Source organism: Buteo buteo, chromosome 16, assembly GCF_964188355.1.
Source record: "Buteo buteo chromosome 16, bButBut1.hap1.1, whole genome shotgun sequence".
NCBI lineage: Eukaryota > Metazoa > Chordata > Aves > Accipitriformes > Accipitridae > Buteo > Buteo buteo.
In genome coordinates, this window is record NC_134186.1 from 31135711 (window position 1) to 31151080 (window position 15370).

At 60.5% G+C, this 15370-nt stretch overlaps 1 protein-coding gene across 1 annotated transcript in view; it reads right to left on the minus strand.

The window, feature by feature from the left end:
• Positions 1 to 1911: 1911 nt before the first annotated feature.
• Positions 1912 to 15370, minus strand: part of B4GALNT4 (beta-1,4-N-acetyl-galactosaminyltransferase 4) — a 31265-nt gene continuing 17806 nt past the window's right edge. Inside the window, exons 3-20 of the mRNA XM_075047169.1 lie at positions 14916 to 15026; positions 14192 to 14287; positions 13778 to 13868; positions 13324 to 13424; positions 12528 to 12595; positions 11989 to 12067; positions 10117 to 10183; positions 8449 to 8592; positions 8089 to 8198; positions 7651 to 7751; positions 7187 to 7269; positions 5195 to 6470; positions 4712 to 5019; positions 4300 to 4453; positions 3848 to 3920; positions 3600 to 3753; positions 3092 to 3218; positions 1912 to 2881 (exon numbers count right to left, since the gene is read on the minus strand). Coding sequence (XP_074903270.1) covers positions 2767 to 2881; positions 3092 to 3218; positions 3600 to 3753; positions 3848 to 3920; positions 4300 to 4453; positions 4712 to 5019; positions 5195 to 6470; positions 7187 to 7269; positions 7651 to 7751; positions 8089 to 8198; positions 8449 to 8592; positions 10117 to 10183; positions 11989 to 12067; positions 12528 to 12595; positions 13324 to 13424; positions 13778 to 13868; positions 14192 to 14287; positions 14916 to 15026 — 3258 coding nt within the window. The 3' untranslated portion in view covers positions 1912 to 2766. The remainder of the gene's footprint in view (positions 2882 to 3091; positions 3219 to 3599; positions 3754 to 3847; positions 3921 to 4299; positions 4454 to 4711; positions 5020 to 5194; positions 6471 to 7186; positions 7270 to 7650; positions 7752 to 8088; positions 8199 to 8448; positions 8593 to 10116; positions 10184 to 11988; positions 12068 to 12527; positions 12596 to 13323; positions 13425 to 13777; positions 13869 to 14191; positions 14288 to 14915; positions 15027 to 15370) is intronic.

Sequence of the window (15370 nt, forward strand, 5' to 3'; positions counted from 1 at the left end):
CAGGAGGCTGCCCAGGCCCCTCCACCTGGCCGCTGCTGCCACGCTCGGCCAGTTCTCGGTCCGGAGGCGTTGGGTGGGCTCCCGTGCTCCCCCTCGCCCTCCACCGCCACCTCGCTCGGCCCCACGGCCCAGGCAGCCCTACAGTGAGGCCGCCCCAGGCTGGGGTTCGTCTCCGCCACCCCAAACAAGCCCCAACGCCTTCGCAGCACCCCCTCGGGGGAGGGCGAGCCGCCTGGCCAACGCCTCGCCCCAGCACCGGGGCTGCTCCTCTAAAAGCGGGGACCTACCTGCACCCCACCGTCACTTGGGGCTCCAACGCCTGGCCTGGGAGAGGCTCCCCGTGGTCCCCATGACCACAGCTCAGCCGCTGCCGGAGAGGCAAAACCCTCCGGCGTTTTGCTGCTGGCCCTACCCCAAGCAGTCGCCATCGGCTGGCTCCAAATCGTCCGCCCAGCAGGGCTGGACCAGTGTCCCCAGTGGGGACAGCGCGGGTGGCACCAGTCCCTTCCAGCATCAGCGGCAGCTCTGGCTTTGGCTGAGCCCGGTGCCTACTCCGATGCCGGTGGTTTTGTGAGCGCTCCCAGCTGGGAAGCTGCTGGAAAAATTGTGCCTAAGGAAAGGCAGCTTTAGGGATCCCGCTGCTGGCCCCGGGGACCGCGGGGCTGCCCGCCCTGCCCGGGACTTCTCAGCCCACAGGGCCAACTCCCGGTGCAGCGGGCAGAGCCCTCGCCCACAACAAAGCGCTTCCAAAGTGCTGGAAAAAACAGGCAGCAGGGTGAGGAGAGGAGCCCGCGAGTGCCAGCACAGAGAGAAAATCCCGCTGCCTGCCGAGACCGTCCCCTCCCGGCAAATCCTGGGGCCAGAAGTACCAAATTCGGGATAAAAAGCCCTCAGCGCCCCAGATTGTGGCTGTTTTCTGATGGCAAGCAGGTTGCTGAGCCCACCACCTCCATCCTCACCCCAAAACTCAGCGGATGCTCAGACAGAGCCCAGGGGATGCGGATGGGGAATAAACACTTGGGGAGGGGGGGAACTTGGGGGCTATCTCCCCTCTCCCGGGGCTGCTCACAGTTGTTGCAAGCTCATGGTGGAGGGCAGCAAGGACGCGGTGGTGGCAGCCCAGGGGATCCTGCAGGGACGGGGTGACCCAGCTGAGGAGCAGAAGGAGCTCACGGCAGCCAGGCCCGAGGCAAAGCGGGTTTGCCAGAGCCCACGAGGCGCTGCGTGCAGGCGGGCACGTCCACGTGCAAGTGGAAAAGGTGAGCAAAGAGCTCGGGCAGGGGCTGACACGGCCACGCGGCGAACAAGCGTGCAAGGGCGTGCGGGAGCGAGCGGAGCAGCTCGTGGCTCTCCCTTCGGCTCACCAGCCCCGGGGGCACCGGAGCGAGCCCCCCGTGCAGCGTGTGGGGTGCAGGCAGCTCCCCGGGAGGAGCCCAGGTGTGGGGCGGAGGCTCAGCAACCTCCCTGCAAGCCCGGGCGTGCATCCGGGCATCAAAACACGGCTGCTGCCTCCTCCTCCTCCTCACTGCACGAAACAGCAAAGGGGCCCCTTGCGATGCCGCTGCTGCCCGCTCCCACCGAAGAGAGCGGATCCTTGCCCCGTACCCGTCCTCCTCCTCGGTCCCAGCGGGAATTTCTGACCTTGCCTCCCGGCGCCAGCCAGGCTCAGCCCAATGCTTCCACCAGCGTGCTCCCTGCAAGCTCCTCTCTCCTCCAGGACACGCCGGCGGTCGGGGCTTCCTGAGCCCCCCTGGGTGTTACAGACGGCAGGGGTGATTTCAAGTGGGCAAAAGCATCTCCCAGCCTGCGCGGTGAGGGACAGAGGCCAACTTGGCTTTTCGTGCCCTACGCCCAGCCGAGGGCCACATCCCTGCCAAGGCACGAGGGTGACGGAGGGGAAGGAAATCCCAGCCAAGACATTGATTTTATTTTTTAAGAATAAAAAAAACCCCAAAACAGACAAAACTTCCTGAAAACAGCTTCCTACCTCATAATTTCACAGAAATTAGCTTGGAAACATCATTTGCTCTCCCCCTGCTCCCGTACCTGCTCTGGGCTCTGCCCTTTCCCATCCCAACCCAGCCCCCCCCGAGCACAGGCAATGCCAGCCCATCGTGCCAAGGGGCTCTGCCCCCCACCCCGTATGGCCGCAGTGGCATGTCCCCATGCGGCAGGGACAGAGCCGAACCCTTTTTTGCCTCCACGGTGGCTCCATGGGTCCCAGGGAGGGGAGCAGGAGGGTTTGGGCAGCCCCAGCAGGCTCATACCCCCAGTTCACTCCTGTGGGTACCGGCAGCCGCCCCAAAAAGCTCAGCTCTCCAGCCTGGCACAGGGACAAGGTGTTGGGCATTTGGGGCGGGGGGGGCGACCCAGCAAAGGGGCTGTAGAGCGAGCGCCGGCTGCGAGCTTGGGTACCACTTTTCCGCCTCTGGCATCACTGGCCCAGCACAGTCCCCAGAGACCCACCGGCTCTGGGGATCAGCTAGGAGGCTTTATCCCTCCCGACAGCAGGATGCCCATTGTCCCGGCACTAATGAGTTAATAAATTCGTTTCTGACTAAGAAATTAGACCCTTAAGAAAAAAATCACCGCCCGCTTTCACCCTCCCCGCTCCCCCCTTTCCCAAAATAACTGCGGTTCCTTTACGGGTGCCCTCCGTGCCGGCACCGAGGTGCGTCGGCAGAGGTCGGGGACAACCGGGCGCCGGTGGTGGCCTGCCTCCGGCGGGTGCGGGGGGGTCAGTGGCTTCAGGCCGGGCTCGGGGCGCTAGTCCTTGGGTGGCTTCTTGCTGCGGGCGTTCCACATGCCGCGCTTGGAGTGGTAGTAATGGTAAAAGTTCCTGAGACGCAAGCGCTCCACCTCCAGCCCGCTCTGAAGGACCCTGCAGCCAGACGGGGGGACAGCCGCTCAGGGGAGGGAGGGGACGGACGCGGCCCTCCCAAAGGGAGGTTTTGCCCCTTCTCTGCCACATCGCCCCAGCCTTTAGCCGGCCAGATGGAGAAGAGGGCAGGTTTCCCAGGCGATGTGCCCAAATCCACATGGCCAGCCCTGCCCCGGGGGGGTAGGGGGCTGCCAGGACCCCCAGCCTCACCTGTCCAGGAGCTCCCAGTCCTCCCCGCCCCAGCGGTCTCTGAACTCCTCCGTGTTCATCCCTCCCACGCGGTCGAAGTCCGACTTGTAGATGCCAAAGAGGCCAAAGCCGTTCACCTCCCAGTAGCCTGGAGGAGGGGGAGAGCAATGAGGCGAGGGGTGCGGGGGGACCCCAAATCCCCAGGCCATCACGTCCGTACTCTCCCTGCTACCTGGGAACCACAGGAACACCCTGTCCCAACCTCTCTTCCCACCACAGCTCTGTCCCCATCACTGCCACCTCCTGCGGGGGTGCACCGGGTGACAGCCCGGTTCAGGGGGGGCATCGCACCCTGCGTGCCTCGAGCACCCTTGGGTTTGAATCCCATCTTGCCAGAGCAAAAACAAACCCATCCTCCCTGCGCATCCGAGCCCAGCTGTAACCCAAACCCAGCGCCGCAGCTCTCTTCGGGCAGGCGGTGGACATTTTCCAGCTGGAAAGGTGTCACGGCAGAGGGGACCCCGCTTACCGTTGGGCTCCCGTGGGGAGCTGCCACAGCTCAGCCTCATGACGATGGGCGCGTAGGCCAGCTTCCCCTCCACGCAGTGCTTCCGGATGCTGTCCAGGATATTGGGGGGGAAATGGATGTGCAGGTCGCAGAGGAACACGATACTGTGCCCGTCCTATGGGAGGGGACAGACACAAGTGAGAGGATCAGGGCGAAACAGTTCTGGGAGAGAAGCCAAGGCGAGAGCTGGTTCCTCTCCCCCAGCTCACCTCGACCGTGTCCACACCAGCCTGCAGCCCAGCCGAGCGCTCAAAGTTCCCCGTGCGCCGCAGATACTGGTAGCTGAGGAGAGAGGACAGGGTAGTTAGTGCTGGTGATGGAAAGGGACACAGCCAAGAGGGGGACAGGGACCATCAGTGAGGAGAAGGGACCTTCTCAGGAGGGGGTCGGGTGCCTACAACTCACGCCGAGGGTGCCCCCACGGAGGCAGAGGAGGTCTCTGCACCCCCGACTCCTCTGTGCAGAAAACAAGTTTAAACCCCCAGAAAAGAGGAGGAGGCAAGGGGCAGTGAGGCAGAGACACGTGCTGGGCTGGGGAAGGAAAGGCAGGTTGCGAGAGCACCACCAGGATGGCCTGTCCCACCATGAGGAGCCCCGCAGACCCCCTCGGCAGCCTCAGAGGGAGCAGGGTGGGACGTGGAGCTCGCACAGGGTGGGTTACCGGGGCAGTCGGGCATCCCGTAGGGCTTTCTCGACATCCATGTCGTCGCTGTCGAAGTCCACCAGGATGACGTTGAAGTTGGCGTCCTTCGTAGCCCCGTACAGGCGGGCCATGTCCGAGATGAACTGCTGGACCCAGCGGGCTTGGTTCTTCACTGCCAGACACAGCCACAAACGTCCCTCAGGCTCACCATAAGGGTCCCAAGAGCACCACCTTCCCCAACCAAACCAACACCCCTTCTGATGAGAAGCAATAACCTCAGCATCTCATGAGAAGAGAGAACCTCATCCCCCTTGGGCCAGCCTGAAGGGTACAACCAGGGAGCAAAGGGGTTGCCTTCCCCACACCAGAGGATGCCGAGGGCAGAGGGAGCAGCAGAGACCCTGGAGAGACACGTCCTGCTCTCACCTACCAGGTACCACGAAGTGCACCATGACGTCCTGCTTCCAGCTGAGCCGCAGGGGCCGGCACAGGACGGGCTTTCCGTAGAGGATGCTCCAGGTGCTCGGCTGGGGCTCAGTGGCCCCCAAGGCCAGCCCCTCGGGGTTGGCCTCGGCGCTGTCGTCCTGCTTGCCCTGGTGCAAAAGGACGTAGACGTACTCGGAGAGCCGCACCGTCCGCTGGCCCCGCTCTGCCAGCTCCAGCTCCAGCAGGTAGCGGTTCCCCCGGGCCGTGTCCCGACGCTTCTCCACGTTGACGATCCTCAGGAGGGTGTAGATGCTACAGGGAAAGGAGAAGCACTTGAAAGCACCATCACCATGAGCTTCGCTCCCCGCAGCTGCCTTGCTCGAGGGGTTGGCCTGAACCCACCATCCAGCTCACCTGGCCCCAAGGAGCCAAGCGGGATGAAGGCACATCCCCCCGACCTCCCGCCCACACCCCGCTCCCTCCCTACCCTCCATTCTTCTCGTTGAGCTTCTCCATGTACTGTGCCACCACATCGACGACCTCGCTCTCGCTCAGCTGCAGGTTGCCCGACACGTTGCAGCGCAGGTCGTTCCAGTCGGAGCGCAGGAGCTCAAAGTCCACCGAGCTGACGCTGAACGTCCTCTGCCAGTTGATGGAGTCTTCCAGCCAGCTGTGCTGCAGCTCCCCGGTCTCATAGCTGTAGTCCGACACCTCTTCCTCCTCCTCCTCCTCCTCCTCCTCCTGGCCCTTTCCCTCCTCCTGCTGGGATGCCGTCGTTTCTGACACCTTCAGAAAGGATGTCACCCGCGTCCCCTCTGAGTGGGTCGCCTCGGAGGAGTTGTAATCAGTGGTGGCCGCTGTCCTGCCCGGGGCAGGGGTCGTGTCCTCGTGCATCTCCCTGCTGAAGAGCCCTTCGGTCCCCAGGGCAAGGAGACTGGGCAGCGCCCGCCGCTCAGTCCCCGGCTTGGACGGCTGTTCCCACCTCCTGCCACCCGTACGGGCACTCTTCCGCCTGGCAGCGTCCCTTTCCTTGGAGAAGTTGCTCAGGAGCCAGGGGGTCCGGCGGCCAGGGACAGCATGGAGCTTGCTGGAGGCGATGGGATGCTTCTGAGGGGTCCTGGAGCGAAGATGGACTTTCTTCAGAGGTTTTGGGTAAAGGAAGATGCCAGGGAAGGCTGGCTCCTGGGCTGGGGCTTTGCGCTTCCCCGGCTGCAGCCTGGTCACGTAGACCTTCTCCTGGGCTTTCTGGGGTTTTTTGTCCTCCCTGGTTGCTGCAGCCTTGCTGGGACCCGGCGTTTTGGCTTTGCCACCAAAGATGGGAACAGAGAGGTGGGGTTGGAGGCTCAGGGCCCCAGCATGCTTCGAAGGCGCCAGCAGCCCCAGTTCATCCTCCTCGCCCTCGCCGGGATCCTGGGGTAACCAACTGAGCATCCGCCCACGGACCGGCTCCAGCGCGGGGCCCACGTCCTCCTCGCCGTGGAGGTCCTCGAGGACAGCCGCCGGACTGGCGCTGGCCTGGCGGGACGTGCTCCATCTTCCCGGCTGCCCAGGCGTGCCTGCATCGTCCCGGGCCTGACCCTGCTTGTGGCGAAAGCTGTAATAGTCCAGGTCGTCTCCATAATCCCCAGTGACTGGCGGGGCCTCTTTCCCTTTGGCTCCGGGTACCGGCCCAAAGCCCTTCTCCTTGGCTTCGGGAGGTGGGTCTGTGGGCTCAGGGCTGTCCACTCCTTCCTCCTCCTCCTCCTCCTCATCCTCGAGGAAATCTAGGGAGTAAAGGCATAGATAAATACCCCGAGGGTCCGAGCCGCTGGGCACACCCCCCCGCAGCATGCTGGTCCAAGACAAGGAGGCAAAGCTTGTCTCCAGCAAGAGATTAACCTGCGAGCGGCCGCTGGGCGAGGGAGACTGAGAGCTGGTGGGCACTGACTGATGCTCACCGGGGCTGGTAGCTCCAGGCTCTGCCCGTTAACCCCTCCAAACCTTGGCCACATATTGGCACCTCTCTTGTTTCATCTGGGAGCAAACCCAGCCTGCCAGGGCTTTGCCAGGCTGCAAACCAACAGCAAGGCAGGCTCTGAACAAACCAGCTCCTGCAGGTCCCCATGAGCATCCCCAGACTCCACACCAGGTCTGGTCCCACATCCTGCTGCCCCCTGACCAGGCCAACCCAGGAGATGTGGGTACACAGCTTCAAGAATTAGGGAGGGCGAATCCCAACCCTAGCATCCCACTCCCATATCCCACAGCGCTTTGTGGCTGAGCTGAGCAGGATGCGTGACCACGGAGCGCACGGGACCACTCAGAGGCAAGCTGCTCTGCGCAGCCCAGCCCTCCTCGAGGCCCCCCAGCATCACTGGAGGCATCCCTATGAGTTGCATCTCTGAGTGGATGGGCTGGTGGGCAAGGATGCCAGTGCTCAGCCCCATGCCAAGCTGATGAGAGATGCCCAAAAAGCTGCCAGCGGGGAGCGGTGACTCACTGTCTGGGTTGAGGAAGAGAAACGCTCGCTGGCGTGGATCCTCCTCCTCTTCATCCATCTTCATGTACTTATAAAAACCAAACCTGGGAGACAGAAGAAAGATGAGGTCCCGGAGGTAAGGGAGGGGTGTACGCGCAAAGGGACAGGCTCGCACACACACAAGCCCACGCAGGGAGGCGCGTCCCCGGCTGCGGCACAGGTGCCTGGGCACAGCCCGACTCCGAAGGGAGGTGGGATTCCCAAAATCCAGGAGCACTGCCAGGTCCCAAGCTGCTACATGCCCAAGAGATGGGAAGAGAGCCAGCCCGGAGGTGGCCCTTCCATGGAGGATGGAGCTTGGGGACACGCGGCTGAGGATGCATCATCTCAGCGCCGTTTCTCCAGCTCTTTGAGCACCCTGTTGACATCAGCCCCTTCCTCTCCTTCCATGTACCACCCCCAAATACCAGCCCACCAACACTTACTTCTCCAGGTAGAGGGGGGACTCCCTGTAGAAGCACTTGTTCTCCGTCTCCATGTGAGTGAGGCGCGTGAAGTCGTTGGGGTACACGAACGAGAGGTAGACCTAGGGAGACGACCACGCCACCATCACCCCGGTGCAGAGTGGGCTCACTCCGAGGAAGTGGGGGCCAGCAGGACTAGGAGCCAGAGACCCAAGGCCAGTAGTGCAGCCCCTCAACACCAAGGTGACCTCCAGCATCTCAAACACACCATGGGGCTTTTAACCCAAACCCTCTCGGGTCAAGATGGGGAAGCTCAGCCTGATCCTCCAGCAAGAGACATTTTCTCCTGGATTGTAACCAGGTGGAAAAATCCCTGCCCTGGGGTGAGGGCAAAGCACCCTGCTTCGCCATGTCTCCCATGGGAGCGTGACCCCATCCCTGTCACAGGGAGGCACTTACAAATTGCAGGCCCTGATAGCGGGCGATGGGGAAGTCCTTCACCACGTAGGTGGGGCTGTAGGCACAGGGCACCAGCACGTTCTCCACTCGGGAGGCCTCGATCGCAGGGGCTGAGGAGAAGCAGCCGCAGCTCAGCCTCAAGCCGTGCTCTGCCACCCTCGTAGCCCAACCCACCTTACAGTCAGTAGCCCAAACCATCCCAACTTGCCCCCCTACAGACCCCAGCAGAGATGCCCTCCACCCAGGAGACAGGCAAGAAGGTAGGAGGGATGCTCTGGGTGCCCCTGGCAGCCAGGTCCTGCCTTTTTCCTCCTACAAAATTCCACGGAGATTTGCAAGGGTCTGCTCCCAGCTGCTTACTGAGAAAGAAGGTGTCCCTGGGGTCAGACTTCAGCATGTCAGCCCCGTGCTCATCTTGCTGTGCCTCCCAGAGGTAGCTCCCGCTGTGGCTGGCCAAGGTCTGCGGGATGTGCTCCACGTGGTTCATCTTCAGGGACGATTCATCTGAAGAGGGCGAGGACAGGAGCTGAACCCCAAGGGCATACCCATACAGAGCATTGTCCCAGGAGCATCCTCCGAGGTGGCACTTCCCAACCTCTCCATCCCTCCCACCAAGAGAGCTCAGAGAATTGTGGATTCCTCCTGCTCCCAGGGGCACAAGGGGAGCTGACGTGTTTGCACGAGGGCAAACCCAGCTCCTCCAGCCCTCTCACGTGCTCACAGACCCCGTGACTAATCAGCCTAATGATTATTGCCATCAATTAATGAGCACCGAGAGGACAAGGGTACAGCTGATCTCAGCCAGGCAGCCCAGCTCCCATTACGGCATCGCTCACCACGCTCAAAGACAAGGGGTGGGAACGCTCTGGGCTTTTAATTCCCAAGGACACAGGAATTAAACCGTGAATGTTCTTCCCCGTAGAGGTGCAGGTAAACGTAACATGAGCTGGTTTTGCCTCCTATTCAGGGATGAGGGTGGCATGTTGTCCTTGGCTATCAACCAGCCCCCAGACCTCCCCAAGGGAGGTCACCTTGCTCCGGTCACCTTGGCCATGCTCAGAGCTGCCTGCCCCGAGCACCCGAGGGTGCTCCCTTTCCAGGCAGCTCTCCCCGCTGCAGAGCTGCAGGGAAACAGGTGGGTCCAGAAGCAAGCAGGAACCCCCTTCCCGAGCCCCAAATTCTTCTGCTTGCAGCAGGGAAAGGCTCCCCAAACACCTCTGTGCAGCTGGCTGAGGTTGGGCTGCAACCCCTGGAAAAGCCTGGAGAAAGGGAAGGAAGGAGGACGCTCTCCACGCTGCTGGTGTCCCCCACGCCATGGGGACAGGCTCCCTACGAGTGATGTGGCTTTGCCCTGGGATGCTGCTGGGGTCCGAGGGAGCACTGAAGGACAGCGGCTGGGGAGGGGGAATTTATCTGCACGCCATCCGTCTCATGGGCACCTGCATCAATACCAGCAATACCCCTCCATCCCTCCTCTCCCCACTAATCCCTGCCTGTTGCCTGTCCCCTCCTGCCTTATCGACACCTTCCAGGGCATGTTTGATGACCGGTCCTCCAGCGTATTGAGCACTGGGGCAGGACCCATCTATCAAGTCCTTTCTTGCTGCCAGGGAAGGGGCAGGAAGCAGAAGATCTATAGATTTAATTAAACCTTGCGCCATCCATCCCTGGTTACACGACAGCTCCTCATAACTCAGGGCCAGGCCAAGGAGCCAGCCCTCCATGGTCTCATTAGCAGGGACGAGGCTGGAGCACCAGGAGAGCTGTGTTTCTGTGGCGTGTCACCTCTCCAGCCTGTTTTTAGGAGGGTCGCAGCACACTCCCAGCATCACCACTACCTGCCGCAGCCCCTTGCCCCCTTCCTTACACCCAGCAGAAGCTCTAGAGGGGCTGAGAGGCTGAAGTCTTCCCCCAGGATCTGGTTTCCTTCCCAGGCTCTGGTGCCATCTCTCCCCGGCTGCACCAGCACATACAGCCCCCTCGAGAGCTTGCTTGCCATGGCTGCAGGCGGACACGTGTGGCCCTTACCTGTGTACAGGGAGATGTAGGAGGAGTCGATCACTTCGAACTTCAAGCTGGGCAGGAAAACTCGCCACTAGGAAAAAATGAAAGGAGATGGAGAATGAGCGAGAGGGTGGCAGGGGTTCAGGATGCAGCTGCCCAACCCCAGGCACCCTAGGATGGGTTCTCCCCTGTCCTCAGCTCCCACAAACTTGCCTGCACTGGTCCCAGCCCCAACCCTGCAGGAGGGAAACAAGGGAGAGGACTGATCCTGCCCCAGCACAGACCCAGACCCATCTCCTGCCTTTATCCCGGGTGATTTGGGATTAGTAGGCTTCCCTTGTGTGGTCAGAGAAGGGAAGGCTCCCGGAGGTGGGACACGGGCTCATGCTGCTTTCCGCTCAGGACTGCCACACGACCATCCGTTGTCCTTTTGGGACAGGCAGGCCAGATCCAGCCCCGCATCAGCAGCAGCATCAATAACATCATGGGAGGCAGCACAGTCACACGTCCTGCCTCGCAGGGGAGGGACGATGCTGGGGCACAGGGCAGCTTCTCCGCACACCCCCCTTCAACCTCAGGGAACAGAGCAGGGAGGCCACGGCACCCATCAGGACCTGAGCCAAAGCCAACACGCACCGAGCCCTACACCACCTCCCCTCCTTCCCGTGCCTCACTCCGGTGCTGCGCAAACGCACATTAACAGCAGACAAGTTTGCATTGACTTAAGAGGGTCTTCATAGCTGCCTGCGCTGATCTAGCTACATGCATTTTAAAAGCATGTCTTGAGCCTTTGTCAGGACAAGCCCTCAAATGCCCGCAGGGAGAGACGCATTGGGGTCCTGCTTTTTTGTTGTTGTTTCTTTCTGAACATCTGAAAGGCTTCCCTCCCTCCAGCAAAAAAATGTCTCCCCCATCTATTTGTTTTTCACAGCAGAAATGCAGATCTTATCAGGATGGATGGAGATGGAGCCCTGGGAGGGTGAGGTTGAGCGATGGGGAGGAGAGCGCCAGCAAGGAAGGGGTGTTGTCAGCCTCCCTGATGCTTTGCTGGCACAAGTTTGACTCCAGTGATTAATGACTGCTTGGGAGAAAGGAAACCTTTGCTAACGAGCCAACATCTTCCCCTCCCAAAGACAGCCCCAGCTCCTGACACACACGCTCCAGGCTTTGCCAGGGTTGTGCAGCCAAGGCAGACAAGTTCAGATTTGAAACTCACGGTATCTCTAAGGGTGAAAAGAAGCAAGGGACCCACTCCATCACCCCGGCCATTTCTCCCACCACTGGCCCTGGGATGCAAGCCAGCAAGGTGGTCTGCCACTTGCAGATGGTGTCCTGGGACCTGCCTGCTCTGATCTTACACGGTCTGGGCTCTCCTTGCCTGTGGCAACGGGGTCCTCAGAGAAGAAGCCCGCAGGGGACCTTCCCCCCTCTGCCAGCCCTTCTGCAGAAGGCCAAGGAGAAAGGAGAAGGGATGGGACTGGCCACGTGGAGCTGGATGTCCCACCACCGCTGGAGCCTGGAGCGGAGGAGGGGCTGCTCTGTTAGCACCCATTGTGGGAGCACATCGGCAAGGCAGGAGCACAGTGGAGGGACAGCAGGGTCTTTAGGTCCCAGAAGGCCATGGCACGAAAGGATCAGATGAGCACAGAGAAAAGCAGCCTGTGCCAGGTGCCCTGCACAGCAATAGCCCAGGGGCACGGGGACACGAGCCCCAGCTCCATCGGAGCAACGCTGACTTGTCCCCTCTGTGGGCTGAGCCACTGGCAGCCACGGGACAGGGGAAATCGTGGCTTTGCTCCAGGAGAAAGAGTTTTAACGCACATCAGGAAAAGCCCTGGCGCCAGCTCTTGACAGGACAAGCCTTGAAAGGAGCACCGGGTGGGGGCATTTACTCACGCCAACTTCCACGTGGTCTGAACCTCGGTCGTCTTGTTTGTGGAGCAGCTCGAAGTAGTAGCGTCTGGAGGACATGAGGCTGCGCAAGAGAGGAAGAAGCCAGTTAGAAATCATTGCTGAGCCAACTGTTACCGCTGCCAGGGCAATGGGAGCTCCCCTGCTAGAGCAGCCGTCTCGGGAAACCCTCTCTGTCTTGCTCACGTGTGGCTAAACCTTCCTGGGGCAAGGAGACAGGCAGCATGATGTGGGTATCTGCTCCCCCATCCCACTGCTGAGAAGCTTCATGAGATCAGGGGGATCCCCTGTGCCCACTTCATCATCTGCAGAGGTGGCTGCGGCCCCCAATACCTTCAAGCCGTGGACCTGGAGGCATGGCTGGTTGAAGTCCTGCCCAGCCCAGACCCCACGTGCCTTTTGGGAAGAGGCCATGGCTGGGGTCTCCTCCCAGGGAGGAGGAACTGAGTCAGCATGGAGCCAGCAGCTCCGTCTCCCCGACTCCATCCACCCGGGATGGGCAGCGGGAGCAAGCACACACTTACCGCAGAGGCTTGGAGACTTGTGAGCTGAATTTGGTGAACTCTCCCGGTGCCGTCCACTCGGTGCCCAGCTGGGGGAAGGAAGAAGGAGCATGTGAGAGTACCGGGGACACTACGGGCCAAGCGGGCAAAAGGCCCAAACCCCACCAGGCTGCGAGAATCTCTCCTCCACCTCCATCAGGCACTATGCCATGCTGCAGAAAGGCTCTTCAGGCAGGAGGATATCCCAGAGGCTCTATCCCAGGGGCCGCTTGTCCCCAGCTGCTGGCACTCCTGCCACAAGAACTTGTCACCAGCTAACACCACCAGGATCCCAAAAAGGCATGGGTGCAATGACGGACCATGGGGTTTCCGATTATAGGAGTTAATGCCAAGAAAATCCAGGAGCAAATATTAAATCTCCTACTCTGGAACATAAGCTGGTCTTTGGTAGCTACAACTAGGATGGGATGCAGGGGCAGAGATGGGACCAGGCTGAAATAGCCTGGCATTTCCCAAGGGGGCAAAGAAGCAGGAGAGCTGCTTCTGGCAAAGTCACACATGGACCCTGCACCCTCCCTTTTTAAGAGGTGCTGCAGCAGAGGGACCTGTAGAAGGGAGAATATGCGATGGCTAAAGAGCGCCCATGGGTTTGAAACATCGTTAATTGAACACTGCGGATCCCCAGAAGGCACTTGGAATGGTTATCAGCATGCTGGGAGCAAGGAGCCAGGCACCCCAAGGGAGGAGACGCTCTCAGTGGGAGCTCCAGCATCCCTGGTGCAGGGAAAGGCAGAGGGTCAAGGACGATGGCGCGTACCTTGCCCACAAATGCAGCCAGCCGGGAGTTGGATGGACTCTCGTCGGAGCTGAGCCAGAACTCCGAATTGTCATCTGAAGCCACAGAAAACTGGAAATCCCCTGCAGAGAGCAAAGGAGAAGGTCACCACAGAGCGATACAGCAGCTCCGGTGGCATGGGCTCAGTCCCAGTGCCTCATTGTGAGATGGGGAAACAGGGATGGATGGACAGAGGTGATGGGGCCACCCCAGACCCCACGTCATGGCTCTGTCCTGGATGGGTCGTGGGCCTTGCCTCCAATTGAAGCAACCAGGGAATAGAGTCTTTGCTCCAGAAAGACCCTCTTGCCTGGGAGCCAGTGATTTGGAGACTGTCTTTAAGAGCTTTTCTGTCCTCGTGTGGCCCAAGAAGGGGGAAGGTGGCAGCTTCTCCACATTGCTGCAGGGGGAGAAGAGGCCAAGCTCCATCACTTACCATCCTTGAAGGGGTGGATGTAGCCAAAAATCCTCAGCCCATAGTTCTTCCACTTGGGCGACACAGCCAGCTTCTTCACTGTGGTGCGGGTCTGTGGAGGAGAGACAGAGATGTGAAAGCATGAACAGTTCATGCCCAAGGCTCACGCCTTGCACCAACATCACCCAGCCCACCTTCTCCTTGTTATCCCAGGGTCCTGTGCCCCTGGCACCAGAGGGAATGTGGATGTCCCATCACCACCCACCTCTTCTTCCATCCCTGCTCTGTTGAGAATTACCTGCCCCAAACCAAACCAAAAAGCCTGCAAGTAAAGGTCTTGAGGACCAAGCCCACACCCAGTGGAGATCCAGCAGCATGAGGAGAAGGACAAGCAGACCTTCCCTCCGACCCACCACCATCAGCCCTGGAACTCACGTGGGGAAAGAGTGGAAAATGGAGGTTCTTCCTCAGGTGCCTCACGGCCCCTCCGCACCAGTCTTCAAAGACGTGCAAGTTTGCCTTCCCTTTGTACTGCAGGACAAGAGAGGGAGGTGAGCGGGGTGTCCTTCTCAAATCCCCCCTCTGCAAGGACAGCATTAGGGCAGGCTGAAATGTGGATGTCAAGCCCTAGGGATATCACGCCCTAGGGGTGTCACCTGCCCAGCCTCAGCTCTTCTGCAGTGACACTGAGGAAGGGCTGAGTTCCCATCCCTGTGCCAGCCCCTGGGTCACAACACCAACCCCCAGGAGATAACCCTCCTGCTGCTACTCCTTTGGGTCCCAAGCACACTTGGACCCTTCACCCACCCCCAGCATCCATCCCACCGGCACACAGCCAGCACCGGGAGATGGGCACAGCGTGGACCCATCCAGAGAAGACATGCGGCAAGATGTCCCCTTGCACACCCGCACAGACCGATGAGGGGGCTGACGCACACCCGCAGCACACAGCCAGGGAGCTCATCCTCACGGGCACCACGTTAACCCCAGGACCAGGCAGAGCCCCCGGGAGGGGTGATGGAGAGCAGGGAGGAGGATGGCTGGAGATGGCTTTGGAGCCTGGCATGCTGGGGGAACATGGGCTGCGGTGTCCCCAACAAGGGTCAGTGTGGACCTCCTTCTCCACCATCACCCCTTTTGCTGCTCCCTGCCCACCTACCTGCTCATTCCAGGGCAAAGCCTGCTTGGTCAGGTTGAGTTTGGGGTGTGTTGTGGCTCGGTCGGACCGTTGGCCTCTGGAAAACCAGCCGTCCAAGTCCTGCCCATCGTTCTGCCAAGGAAGAAGGAGGGAGATATGAGAGATGGGGGAGGATCAGGGCCAGCCCGGCTGCATTTGCATGAGGTCTCCCTAGATCTAAACATTTCATTTTGGATGTCAAGCATTGCCAAACCAAGGCGAAAGCTTTCAAGGCTAACAGCAAAGGAAAGCAGGGGCAGGAGGAGGCAGAAAAATATTGGCAAGGTGTCCCGGGGAGCAGAGTTTCAAAATGTTCCAACTAAACTCATTTCCCTTCCTCTGCTGAGAGAAACTTCTCCAAAACAGTGAGTTTTCTGTTCATCCAAAATGTTTGGCCAGTCCGATGGGCTACTGGAAATGGAGTATTTTGGGCTCCA